This window comes from Lactuca saligna, chromosome 4 (genome assembly GCF_052625555.1).
Source record: "Lactuca saligna cultivar CGN05327 chromosome 4, ASM5262555v1, whole genome shotgun sequence".
NCBI lineage: Eukaryota > Viridiplantae > Streptophyta > Magnoliopsida > Asterales > Asteraceae > Lactuca > Lactuca saligna.
In genome coordinates, this window is record NC_136420.1 from 122,545,129 (window position 1) to 122,559,013 (window position 13,885).

At 34.0% G+C, this 13,885-nt stretch overlaps 1 protein-coding gene across 1 annotated transcript; it reads left to right on the forward strand.

Moving 5' to 3' along the window:
* The first annotated feature begins 10,735 nt into the window (after positions 1–10,735).
* LOC145042716 (phosphatidylcholine:diacylglycerol cholinephosphotransferase 1-like) lies at positions 10,736–12,903 on the forward strand. The gene is made up of 3 exons (XM_078991182.1): positions 10,736–11,277; positions 11,401–11,538; positions 12,453–12,903. The coding sequence occupies exons 1-3, from the start codon at positions 10,876–10,878 to the stop codon at positions 12,774–12,776; spliced, it is 864 nt and encodes a 287-aa protein (XP_078847308.1). The 5' UTR covers positions 10,736–10,875; the 3' UTR covers positions 12,777–12,903.
* Positions 12,904–13,885: the final 982 nt, after the last annotated feature.

Below are 13,885 nucleotides of genomic sequence, written 5' to 3' on the forward strand. Positions count from 1 at the left end.
TAGTACTCTTAGAAGTAAGGATCTATATATACTTGTGTTGCTAGGGTTTGCGTCAAAACCCTAATCGGATAGCTTAGGCCTTAAGCAGTCCATAGAACCTTACAGAATAAAGGCATTGGACGAAATTTAGTTGGGCTCCCACTCAAATTTCGTCCATCCCTTAATTCTAAAAGATTCTCAGCCCAAATCAACTATCACATAATTGACTATTCCAGTCCCCTTTATTTAATTAATCTCTTTTAGCCATAGAATTAATTCTTGTCTAATATTAATTAAACTATACATTTTCTAATTTAATATATTATTCATATAATATATTAATAAATCATAATAACCTCTTTATTCATAAATCATCCTATCATGTTGCTTTGGTGAATGCAACCCAAAAGAACCATGCACTACCGAGTCAAATACTTACCGAATATAGTTACGGGCTTAGACACTAATCCAATAGTCTCCCATTTGGATAAGTCTAGTAACTATAAATGCACATACACTCTGATTAGCAATCGTAGCTCTCATAGACACTGTTGAACTCTGATCTCATCAATGACCTATCCTTCAGATAAGGGATTGCATAATCATCTGTTCTAGATATTGTGCGGACAAATACATGGAACAAAATCATACTTATTGTCCAACAGTTTTTTTTTTCAATCTCAGATTCGTTTGACATAGACCTTATTTGAACATATCAATTCAGTCCTGACCGGGTCCCGCACATAAGTCAAACCAAATCATCGAGGGGACCTGATATCGCTTTTATCCTCTTAGAATAAAAGGAACAGATAAACTTCGACTTATATGCTTTTACCATTCACTAATCAAATCATACACAACAACGCGTTTTATAACATCAAGTTACTGATGCGTTTACGTATTATCAATTCACAACCAACTAGCAAACAATAAACCATATATCTAGGTTTTAAGACCATATGATATTATCATCTTGCGATCACTCGTGATTAATTCCATGAAGTGATTCCAGCAAGTGTGGGTTTATTCTAATGCTCAAATCTAATTCATAAGCACTCATGAAAGGTGTAGCAAACCTTTGTATGTGTAATACACTTTAAACAATCTACATACCAATTCATGATAGTCTTCATTCATATCTACTTCCAACATAAGAATGACTGTGGACCGTTTGAATAAATTCAATTATCTAGGAAGTCAAAACATGCAAAATGAAACAGTAGTTAAACAATTAACATAAGACAGTATCTTTACTAATAAATAATACTCATTTATTTAATCATCAAATGTTAATTATAATTTATCTATTACACGTTTCTAAACTATCTAATCTAAACTAATATCGTCCTTCAGCCCAATGCTCCTTGCATGATGCAAGTGCTTAACCCTACTCAGTCCCTTCGTAAGCGAATCTACTGGGTTATCCCTTGATGATACCGGCTTCACTACGAGGAGTCCTTTTTCTACCCGATGGCGAATAAAGTGATATTTTATGTCGATGTGTCGAGATCTACCATGATCCCTTGGTTCCTTGGTCAAGGAAACTGCTCCTTCGTTATCATAGAAAATTTCCATAGCCTCATGTATGGCTGGCACAACTCCAAGGTCTCCAATAAAATTCTTCAGCCATATCGCCTCCTTTGACGCTTCGCTTGTTGCTATGTAATCTGATTCGCACATAAAATCAGCTATGGTCTCTTGCTTGGAACTTTTCCAAGTCACTTCTCCTCTATTAAGGGTAAAGACCCAGCCCAACTGCAAATGGTATTTGTCCCTGTCGCTGTGAAAACTGGCGTCACTGTATCCTCGCACCTTTAAGTCATCATTCCCACTAAGGACTAGAAACCATTCCTTGGTCCTCCGAAGGTACTTAAGAATATTATTGACTGTGGTCCAATGTGCTTTTCCAGGGTTCCCTTGATATCTGCTGATCATGCTCAAAGCGAAGGCGACATCAGGGCGAGTACAAGTCATAACTTACATGATTGAGCCAACTGCGGAAGCGTAAGGTACTCGGTTCATCTTTGGTATCTCGACTTCGGTACTCGGACATTGAGTCTTACTCAACTTGGCATTACCTTGGATTGGTAACTCCCCTTTCTTGGCATTCTCCATACCAAAACGTTTTAGTACCTTGTCCAAGTAAGTATTCTAACTAAGTTCTATTAATCTTTTACTCCTATTTCTCACTATCCTTATTCTCAAAATACAGACAGGCTCTTCAAGGTCTTTCGTAGTGAAGCACTTCCTAAGCCAGGACTTTACTTCCTGCAGGGTTGGGATGTTGTTTCCTATTAGTATTATATCATTAATATACAATACAAGGAAGCTTACTATACTCCCACTGGCTTTGACATATACACATGATTCATCTTCGCTTGATAGAAAACCAAACTCTTTGACTTTCTCATCGAAACAAAGATTCCATCTGTGAGACACTTGCTTAAGTCCATAAATGGACTTCTCCAGCTTACACACTCTATTGGAATGCTTAGCATTGACAAAACCCTCTTGCTAAGCATTGAAAACATCCTCAACCAACTTCCCATTAAGGAAAGCGGTTTTGACATCCATTTGCCAGATTTCACAATCATGAAATGCAGTAATTGCTAGCATCACCCTAATAGACTTTATCTTCGCAACTGGTGAGAAAGTCTCATCATAGTCAACTCTGGGAGTTTGAGTAAAGCACTTTGCAACCAATCGTGCCTTATAAGTGTGCACATTCCCATCCATGTCGATCTTCTTCTTGAAGATTCATTTGCACCCGACCGTCTTACGACTTGGTACATGATCAACCAAATTCCATACTTGGTTGTCATACATGGACTGAATCTCATTGTCCATTACCACTTTCCACTTTCCAGACTCCGGGTCTGTCATGGCTTCCCTATAGCTGTTAGGTTCGTCCAAGTTTATTAATGTAATATCACTAATATACGTATCACCCTCACTTGTTATATGAAAACTATACAACACGGGTGGAACAGTAACTCTATTGGAATGTCTAAGAGGTAATGAATCATCAATCGGCTCAACCAGAGTTTTCTCCTCAGGTTGAATGCTAGTGTTAGAGGTTCCTTCATCGCCCGACTCTTGAATCTCTTCAAGATCGAATTGCCTCCCACTACCCCCTTGGCTTATGAGTTCTCGTTCTCATAAAACTCCTCTTCTCGCGATGAAGACAACATTGTCACTCAGTCTATAGAAGAGATATCCAAAGGACTTTTGCGAGTAGCCGATGAAAATACACCGCTCACTTCGAGGCCCGAGCTTATTGTAAGTCTCTTGTCTTACGAAATCCTCTCAGCCCCAAAACTTGATATGTGCTAACGAGGGAGCCTTCCCTGTCCGCATCTCGTGAGGTGTTTTGACAATCTTCTTCATAGGGACTAAGTTAAGGATATGGGCGACAGTCTCTAAGGCATACCCCCAAAATGAGATAGGTAGTGAAGCACGACTCATCATGGAACGAAGCATGTCTAGCAAGGTTCGATTACACCTCTCAGCAACACCATTCAATTGTGGTGTCCTAGGTGGCATCAATTGCGAAACAATTCTACATTCCTTGAGGTAGTCATGGAATTCAAGACTTAGGTACTCTCCTCCTCGATCGGATCGAAGCATCTTGACTTTCCTGCCCAACTATAGATATACTCATATCTGCTATAACCATCGGTGAAAGTCACATAGAAGCGGTTTTCATCCTTTGTGGTGGATCTAAAGGGCCCACTCACATCGGTGTTTATGAGTTCCAATAAACCCTCACCCTTTTCACAAGTACTTGTGAAGGGTGACTTGGTAATATTTCGAAGTAAACAAAAATCGTACACGTCATTGTCCCTAAGGTCAAATGACTCCAACACTCCATCCTTCTGGAGGTGGGCTATATGTTTCTTGTTGACATGTCCAAGACAACAATGCCACAAGCATGCTTTATCCATACTATTGTAAGAATTAACACACAGTTATCTACAACCATCACAGTCTCATATATTCCATTACAAGGCAATGCTTCAAAATATAAAACACTATTAAGATAAGCATAAATAGAACCCTTTTCATTATCAAATGAATATCTAAATCCTTGTCTATATAAACCATGAAATGAAATGATGTTTCTTGCCATATCTGGCGAATAGCAATAGTTATTTAAATCTAAACCTAATCCTTTACTAAGCACTAGGGAATAAACTGTAATCTTGGTAACAGGCGACGAAACTGTAATCTTGGTGACAGGCGACGATCTTTTGTTTCCCATGCTTAGTTTTATCATTCCATGCTCCACATCCCTATTTCTTCTTAGTCCCTGCAAATCAGAAAATATGTGAAAACCACATCCTATATCAAGAACCCAATAAATAACATGTGATAAATCATTAGATTTAATAGCGTAAACACCTGCGAAGGACAGCTTGATCTTTACATCCTTGATAGCTTGTACATATTTTGAGCAGCTTCTTTTCCAATGCCTTATCTTGTGGCAATGGTGGCACTCTGCCTCCTTAGGGTTACAGTTGGGTTTACCAGAACCAACCTTGGTTCCACTAGAATAGGTACCATCTTGGGACTTTCCCTTTTGGTTGCTCTTTCAGGGAGGCCTTCCTCTTCTTACCCTTCCATTGCCCTACTACCAAGACAGGGTCGGGCAGCAGCCGGAGTAGGAGTCGATGCAACAGACTTATCCTTGAGATTTCTCTCAACAGTCCTTAACACGCCTTGAAGCTTGCACAAGGTGACCTCTTCCTTATTTACGTGGTAGGTCATGCGGAACTAATTATAGTAGGGAGGCAAGGAGTGAAGGATAATGTCGATTGCCAGCTCCTCATCGAAGTTAACATTTAACTTCAGCAGACGATCAACATATCTCTGCATCTTTCGCAGATGAGTAAGGGACTCTCCGTTACCCATTTTGGCAGTGATCATCAAAGTGATGATCTTGTACCTTTCTTGCCTAGCGCTTAGGTGGTAACGGTCCAGTAAATCTTGATGCATTTCATAGGGATACATGTCCTCGTAGGGCTTCTAGAGTTCTGCAGTCATGGTCGCTAGCATGATGCAATGGACTTTTGTAGCATCATGCTCATATGCCTTAAAGGCAACAATCTCTTCAGCAGTGGCAATGTTCAGGTTGATCCCCTTCAGCTTTTCATTTAGGACATACTCTTTATCTTCATAACGAGTGACCATTCGGATGTTGCGGATCCAATCATTAAAATTGGACCCGTCAAAGATCACTATCCTACACAAGTTCATGAGTGAGAATGAGCAGGAGGAGTTCGAGCCGGAAGCATTGTTGTTGATGTTCGCCATCTGAAATAGAAAAGAGACAAAGTTTGATTAGAAATGAATCCCCAATTAAACACCCAAATGAGGAATTAGGGCTAGGACCCAACAACATTATTTACAAATTAGAAGAGGGATGTCGTAATCTAATATGCAAATAATTTGAAGGTAAGTGAATGACGATCACTTATTCTCCATCATGAAAAACGATAAAGATATTAAGTTATAAATGTATTGAAAACTCCTAGATCTTTTAAGATTCATTGAACTTTTCAATGGCATATTTAAATCTCGATATGCCCCTCTAGTTTATGACTGGGATGACGAGGATCACAAAGCGGGGATAAATAACCATGCAAATGTACATGGTGCCCTTATTGTTACAGTCTCCATCGAACTATGACAAACAATGAGTCACCCTTTGCCACCTTTGCTAAGAGCCCAATTAGTGTGCCGATTAACCACACACGCTCCACTAACTTCTTAGCAAGGCTACAAAGTGTAATTTTATGGAATTACATCAATTTCTCTTTTGTCTAAAGTAACTAAGATTGAGAATTTTTGAAAAACATTTAGTTACTTTTATAATTCATTATACTTATTAATGAGGAAAAGGTTGCCCTATCCTACCCATTCAGTTAACGACCCTCCACCAATCAAGGAAGCGGTGGGTGAGAGTGGACACCCATTAAACAACCATTTTATAGGTCATAACCTTATACCCCCATTTTAGATCGGCTTCGTGAATGAGGCCTACTAATGGTAAGACTAGCATTTTAAATTACACACACACACACACACACACACATATATATATATATATATATATATATATATATATATATATATATATATATATATATATATCCTGTGATATTATAATAGTATAGGATGAATTTTAAAGTTGTAAATTCTAGGGTTTGAAAATTAAATAGTTCAAAATTAACTTTTAAGCAAAAAAAAATTAATTTCAAAACTTGAGGACAAGTTTTTGAACATTTCAAAACACATAGGATCAAAGAGCAAATAGTATACAATTAAACATTTAATTTAATGATTATCTAAATTTGACATAATCCATTTAATTTACAAGATAATTCAACAATTAATTTAAATAATCAAATATTATCAAATAAGGAATTTATTATTTAAACAATTGGTAATTATATTTAGTTTTGGAAAGGATAATCATAAACTTACAATAAAATTCGGATTTTATTAGATAAAAATGATTTAGGCAATTATCCTTAAGCAAAATAACAAGAAATCTCGAAAATCCCTCTGCCAGACGCTCTGACTCGCCGAGTCCCCTTATGGACTCGTTGAGTTCATCCTACTCGTCGAGCCCACATTCGGGCTCGTCGAGCCCACATTGGGACTCGTCGAGTCTACCAGGCAGATGACCCAAAAAATCGATTTTCAAGCAAGAATGAAACACAAAACATCAAATAAAATAGAAGCCAATAAAGGATCTTATACCACTGATGGGTTTTACACAAAATAACATCCTATGTGCTCATGCAAACCCTAATGCTTTGATCTAGGCTTCTCTATTGTACATGCTATTCATCCAGGACTTGCAAACCCTAGATCTAGTGTATATAATTCAAGAATGACATAACAAAACAAATCTAGATGATTACCTCTACCTGAAAACTTGAATCTTCTTGTCCTTGGAGCTTAGAGTCACAAATGTCACTCCTCTAATGGATTACAAACACCACAAGCAAGAGGATGATCTTGGAGAGAGGTTAGAGGCTATAAAATTCGACTCTAGTACTCTTATAAGTAGGGGTAGCCGATTTCTGAAGCCTAAGGGGTCAATATATACTTGTGCTGCTAGGGTTTCCATCAAAACCCTAATTGGATAGCTTAGGCCTTAAGCAGTCCACAGAACCTTCTAAAATAAAGGCCTTGAACGAAATTTAGATAGGCTCCCACTCAAATTTCGTCCATCCCTTAATTCTAAAGGATTCCCAGCCCAAATCAACTATCACTCAATTGACAGTTCTAGTCCCTTTTATTTAATTAATCTCTTTTAGCCACATAATTAATTCTTAATTAATTTTTGTCTAATATTAATTAAACTATATAATTTATCTTTTAATATGTTATCCATATAACATATTAATAAATCATAATAACCTCTTTATTCATAAATCATCCTATCATGTTGCTTTGGTAAAGGCAACCCAAAATGACCATGCACAAATGGGTCAAATACTTACCAAATATAGTTACGGGCTTAGACACTAATTCAACAATTCCACCATGGTTTTATGAATATATTTTGGATAATAGTTTTATTAATTTAAAAACGAAAACATTTGGTTTTAATTTTTTGGACGTTACAAATATATTACTTTTTAATGGGACTAATCTAAACGAGAATTATTATAGAGTCAAATATATTACTTTTTATCGATCTAAACGTATGGATATAAAGATCCTAAGTAAAAATATATTATTTTTTAACGTAAGTAATATAAACTAAAATTATAGTAGACTAAAATATGAATGCAAGAATATAAAGATCACTAAAATTTGTAATCGTATGAAGAAGTTATAACGTTCAGAACATAAGATCTTAACCAAACCACAAGAACTAAGCAACCAAGCAGTCGAGACCGTGATGACCAAAACCATGAACAACTCTGAACACCTTATTAATGATTGTACTGAGTAGGATGATATGAGAAAACTCTAAAAAACTGGTCATAAGTACTTAATGTATACATAAAAGACAATGACTTATTTTGCAACAAAAAAAATTAAAGACTAAATGTACAGAAAAATATTAAAGATTAAATATGTACAAAATGAAAAATATATTACATTTTAAAGTTATTTTTTCCGGCTTATGTGGAGTAGCCGGCTATAAAGACTAAATATGTACAGTTAAACGAGTTAAAGTGAGAAATATAAACGAAAAAAACATAGTAACCATATATATATATATATATATATATATATATATATATATATATATATATATATATAGAGAGAGAGAGAGAGAGAGAGTTAGGTTCAAATGTTTTTAGTAAGTATTGTGTACCTAAATGCACCAATGAGAATTCAAGAAATAATAAATCATTAAATAAATCATTAAAGGGTATTGTGGACATTTTATACTTTTAATTAAGGAAATCATTTAATTTAAATCTTGCAATTAAGGAAATAAAGTAATATATTTGACCTAGTCATTTGTGTTCTCATTTATAGGCGTGCATATTGTTCCGTTCCAACCCTAGCACATCTATTTCTTTTTTGCGGCCTTCTTTAGCAACTTGTCGGAGTTGTAGAAGACAACCGGAGAGAAGAAAGGCTGGAAGGTCTAAGGCTTACTCGTTTGGTAAGTCTATTATGTCCCTGTTTCTTATTCTATCTTCTACCTGTCGGAGTTCTAGAAGACAACCAGCGAGAAGAGATGTCCGCTCCTTTTTTGCAACAGCTCTTCTGCTTCGTTTTCCCCCCACGAATCGTAAATGGCATCTGAGGTATCATGTTATCTTCTTTATTCATGTATCATCTTTATTGTAGGTATTTGGAAGAAAGTAGAGTGACAAGGATAGCCCCATAAATTGTCAATTCTCGATTCCAATCAGCTGAGATTTTTATATGGTTCGATTTTTCTCTAAATTCCCAGTTCTTGATTTTAGGTTCGGAGATATAGAAGAATATCATAAACAATGGCATCCCTGTTGGTGGAATTGAAAATATTCTGATTTGCACACCAACTGTTTGTTAATTTGTCTCAGTGAACTTCAATTACTTATTCCAAAATTGGTTATTTCTTGCTTAATGAGTCACTTTCAGTTAGAAGGAAGCATAGAAAAAAATGTAAGTTTGTATGGTTCCAGCTTTTGTATCAGGGCCTTATAATGTAAGTAACATTCTTTATCCATGTGTTCAAGTTGATGAGTTTCAGTTTCTCTTATGTGGATGCTCTTCTTTCTTACAAAATAATGTTTTCAAATCTTATATGAAAACCAAGTTTCTATGCTTTATTGGGTCTGACATATATTTTTTTTCTTTCGATTATGGAATACAATTCTAAGTTGTTTGTGGCTTTTTATTTTTCATCAACACAAATTAATTTACTCTTTGAACTTTGTGGTATGCATTCTAAATCAAATATGTTGCTGGAATTTATGTATTCTACCAGAATAAAATCGATGTATTCTGCCAGAATGTATTATATGTATTCTGTCATATTCTATTTATTCAACCAAAATATATTAAGTGATAGTTAATTGCAAGTAACATGTTTTTAACAATTATTAGTTTTTGTTGTATTTGTGATACAAATGGCTGGAAGAAGACGTTGAAGACCTTGATATTCTTTTAGAATATGTATAATTATATTAAAATGTATAAGGATTTTAGTCTGTAAGAATATATATGAATTTGTATTTAAGTTCGGATGTATAAGAATATATTAGAGTATTTGTTATTTTTCAACATCTAATTCAATAATTTCGTTTTTCTTCAATGATATTCTATTAGAATAAAATTATGAAATAACATCATTCTAACAAAATAATATTCTATTAAAATAAAATTCTGAAATATCATCATTCTAACAACAAAATATTCTGACAGAATATAATCGGTAAAAAATGAAATTGAATTAATTAAAAAATTCATATTTTTTTTAAATTAGGAGAATTAGTCATCCCTAAAAATCCGAAAATTTCCTTTTATAAATGTAGTTAATTGTCCAAAATACCCTTTTGCTAAAAATTGTGTGATTATATGGTACATGTTACCCCATTGTAATATCATACACTCTCAAATCATATTAATTGATTAATTTCATCCATTGGTCCAGATCTATGCATTTTGGCACACAATACTTAGTAAAAACAAAATAACCTTACCCTATATATATATATATATATATATATATATATATATATATATATATATATATATATATATATATATATATATATATATATATATATCAAAAAACTATATTATCATTTTAAATCATTATCTCTTTCAAAATATATTTATATAATAAGTGCCTCTAGTTTAGTGAATATTTTTTACTTAAAATATATATACCGAAACAATTTCCAACTAATACTCAAAAAAACACAAATCCGACCAAATACCTGATTTACCAAAATCCAAAACTCGAATTTTTTAATATAATTAGGTAATTAGTTGATTTTTAATTTTAAAAAAATCCACGCAAAACTACCAAAAACCCAAAAGCTATACCGATTAAGACCAAGATATTTAGTTTCTCAATTATTAAACACCACTACATATATATATATACATAATAAACGGCATTAAATTGGTTATCTGCTTATCTATCTAACACGTGGGTTATGTAGGTAGTAAACAGAGTATAATCAATGGTGAAAACTGAAAACACGAACTACATTCCCCCAGTCGGTTCTAAAAACTAATCAACCCCAAAACCAGTAATCGTTACACTTCCATTTTTTCTTTCAGATCTCCACCTCACACTTTCTCACGCACAATCTCTATCACTTATGGAAATCTCCGCCACTCGCTACCTATAAATAACCCCACTCTTTTTCATTTTTCTTTTCATCACACCCTCCATTAATTCCGGCTACTTTTAAGTCCACAATGAACGGCGATAACCTTCACCACCGTTCTGTGCCACAAACAACCACCCTCCTGAAAACCCCCAACAACATTTCCATTAATAAGATTAATCTCAAGAAGACCCCCAATTACGTGTCCTCTAATGGTAAGATGTCTGATCAGTGGCCCACTCACTGGTGGTCGTTGGCTGATGCTTCGTTTTTGCGGTGGACGGCGGCTGATATAATCGGCGTGTTCAAGTACCACCCTGTCCCGTGCTTTTTCGCGGTTACGTTGTTGTTTTTCATGGGTGTGGAGTATACGCTCCGGATGATACCGCCGTCGTCACCGCCGTTTGATATTGGCTTCGTCGCCACCGTCTATCTCCACCGTATCCTCGCCTCTAGTCCTACTCTTAACACCGTTCTTGCTGGGCTTAATACGGTAATTAACGGATTTCGCATTTTCAAATCCGACTGAAACATAAGAGAGATCTGTGATTATGTTTATCAATTATGAATGCATGTTTTGGGATTTTAATTTTTGGGTTTAATTTCAATTCTGAAGGTGTTTGTGGGGATGCAAACGACGTATATAATAGGTACGTGGGTGATTGAAGGCCGGCCCAGAGCCACCGTCGCGGCGCTGTTCATGTTTACGTGCAGAGGGATTTTGGGTTATTCTACACAGCTTCCGTTACCTGAGGTACGACGTCGTTCTGTTAATCTCCGTTGAAATGATGGTTTCACCTTGCACCTTACATTCTTGATAACGATTGTTTTATCGATGGTTGGTTATCATAATTTGGAAATAAACATTCATTTTCAATAAATCAGATACAATAAAACGAATTTTTAAATTACTTTTTATTGTTTTATAAATTACTTTTACAATTGTCGTAATTTATCATATCGATTACAGATAGCAAAATCGTTCTCAGGTAATATTTTTTCTATAATGATTGTTTATTACTTATTTCGAAATAATCCAAAAAAAAAAAAAACGATTGAAAGTTGGGTTTGATTTTCGAAAGAATTGTTAAATTATTATTATTATTATTATTATTTTTTTTTTTTTCATTAGGTAGAATAAAATTAGTCAGGATAAATAAGTCCTTCATATTTTATGATTATATTGTTTGTAACTTATGCATTGGAAATGTGAAATTGCTACGTGTTCAAAACCCATAAACAGGCGTTTCATTTTTCCTGTGAGTAGTTGACAAATAGGGAAAGTTTCTTTATAGGGTAACAATAAATAAGAATATGGTTTTGTGGGACTATCCAATTTAAGTGCATATAAGATATAAGTGATAGATTTATATCCACATATTATATTGGTGAAAGTCTCAAAGATAAAATTGATATTTATTTCTTTAATATTTATAAAAAAGAACAATCCAAAAGGCAAACACTTACGTCTCTACTTTCATTATTATCATATATCACATGTGAAAAGGTTTTGTCCTAAACAAAAAAATCTCCTTTTTACCAACCAACCTTAGAATATCGTACAAAGCTTGTTTTATTATTATAACACTAACCAAAATTAAATTGACGATAGATTGTAAAAATCCTATATACAATGCATTACTAACTACATTTTTCGTATTCTTTTAGGGATTCTTGGGTTCAGGTGCGGATTTTCCAGTTGGAAACGTGTCATTCTTCTTGTTCTATTCAGGTCATGTAGCGGGATCAGTAATTGCATCACTTGATATGAGGAGAATGCAAAGATGGGAATTGGCGATTTTATTTGACACATTGAACATACTACAAGTGATGAGGTTGTTGAGCACGAGAGGTCACTACACCATTGACTTAGCCATAGGTGTAGGTGCGGGCATGTTGTTCGATTCCCTTGCAGGAAAATATATGAAGAATGCAAGCTCGAGTGTAGTAGAGCAAGATGGGTTATGTACAAATCGGCCTCTTTTATCTTGATGTTTTTAGAGTTGGTTAATGTTTAAATGTTGATATTTGTGTACTTTAATTTTCAGATTTTTTGGTTTGTTTTGATTTGTAATAGTTTTCATGGTGCATCAATCATATGTAGTGTTCACAATGGCAACTTTAACTTGTTTAGTTATTGATAGGTTGAGGTGGGTTGTTAATTTTACCTTAAAGAGTTGATGAAATCAACAGATATTGCGGATAAAAAACCAGGTCAAACGAGTTATAAGTCGTTGGTAGGTAATTTTTCATGCAAATGACCTTAAAACTACATTTACTTAAGTGATAAGTAATTACGAGAGTAATATGGTTTTATTCATTATATGCAACTCATTGAAATATGTTTTTGAAAAATTGTATGAAGAGAAAAATTCTTTTATATATGATCTTTTAGTTTAACTAATAGAAAAGCCCGTGCTTCATCTTAGGATTAGGATTGTTTTTTTTTTTTTTTTTTTTTTTTTTTTGGTAATGTGTTATAACAGATTTTACAAAGATTAACAGAAATACGCAGTGTAGAACTCAATGTTTTTTTTTTTTTTTTTTTTTTTTTTTTTTTGTGTGTGTGTGTGTTGTTTTTGATTAGTAACCGTGGGTGTTAGATTACTTACGATGTACTTTTTTCCCATTGTAATTTGAAATGTTTATTGTCATAATATCAGTTGCTCATGTTGAAAATATCTAGAGCTTGAACTTCCATAGGTTTATAAAAAAAATGCATCCCTACAACCAACTGAACTTGTTAGAAGAATGAAAATTGTTTTTTTACACTAATTTATTTACAAAAATTCCATCCTGTTTATAGATCTAAACTTTATACTTTTTTCTTACATACTTAATGACCATTATTAATAATGTGATTGTGAGGGATCAAAAGTTTTATAAAAAAGCTAAAATAAGGGAAACAATGCTTAAAAAATATTTCTTTTTAGATTAAGATCTTTAAAATAACAAATTTGTAATTTAGTCCCAAATCATTATAATTTTTTTGGATAGTATGATGCATAAACAAGAAAGTAAATTTAGGTAAATAAGGCAATGCACTTTATGTTTTTAATGGGTAAATGATGTTTTTACTCATTTTTCTTGCAATAGGAATT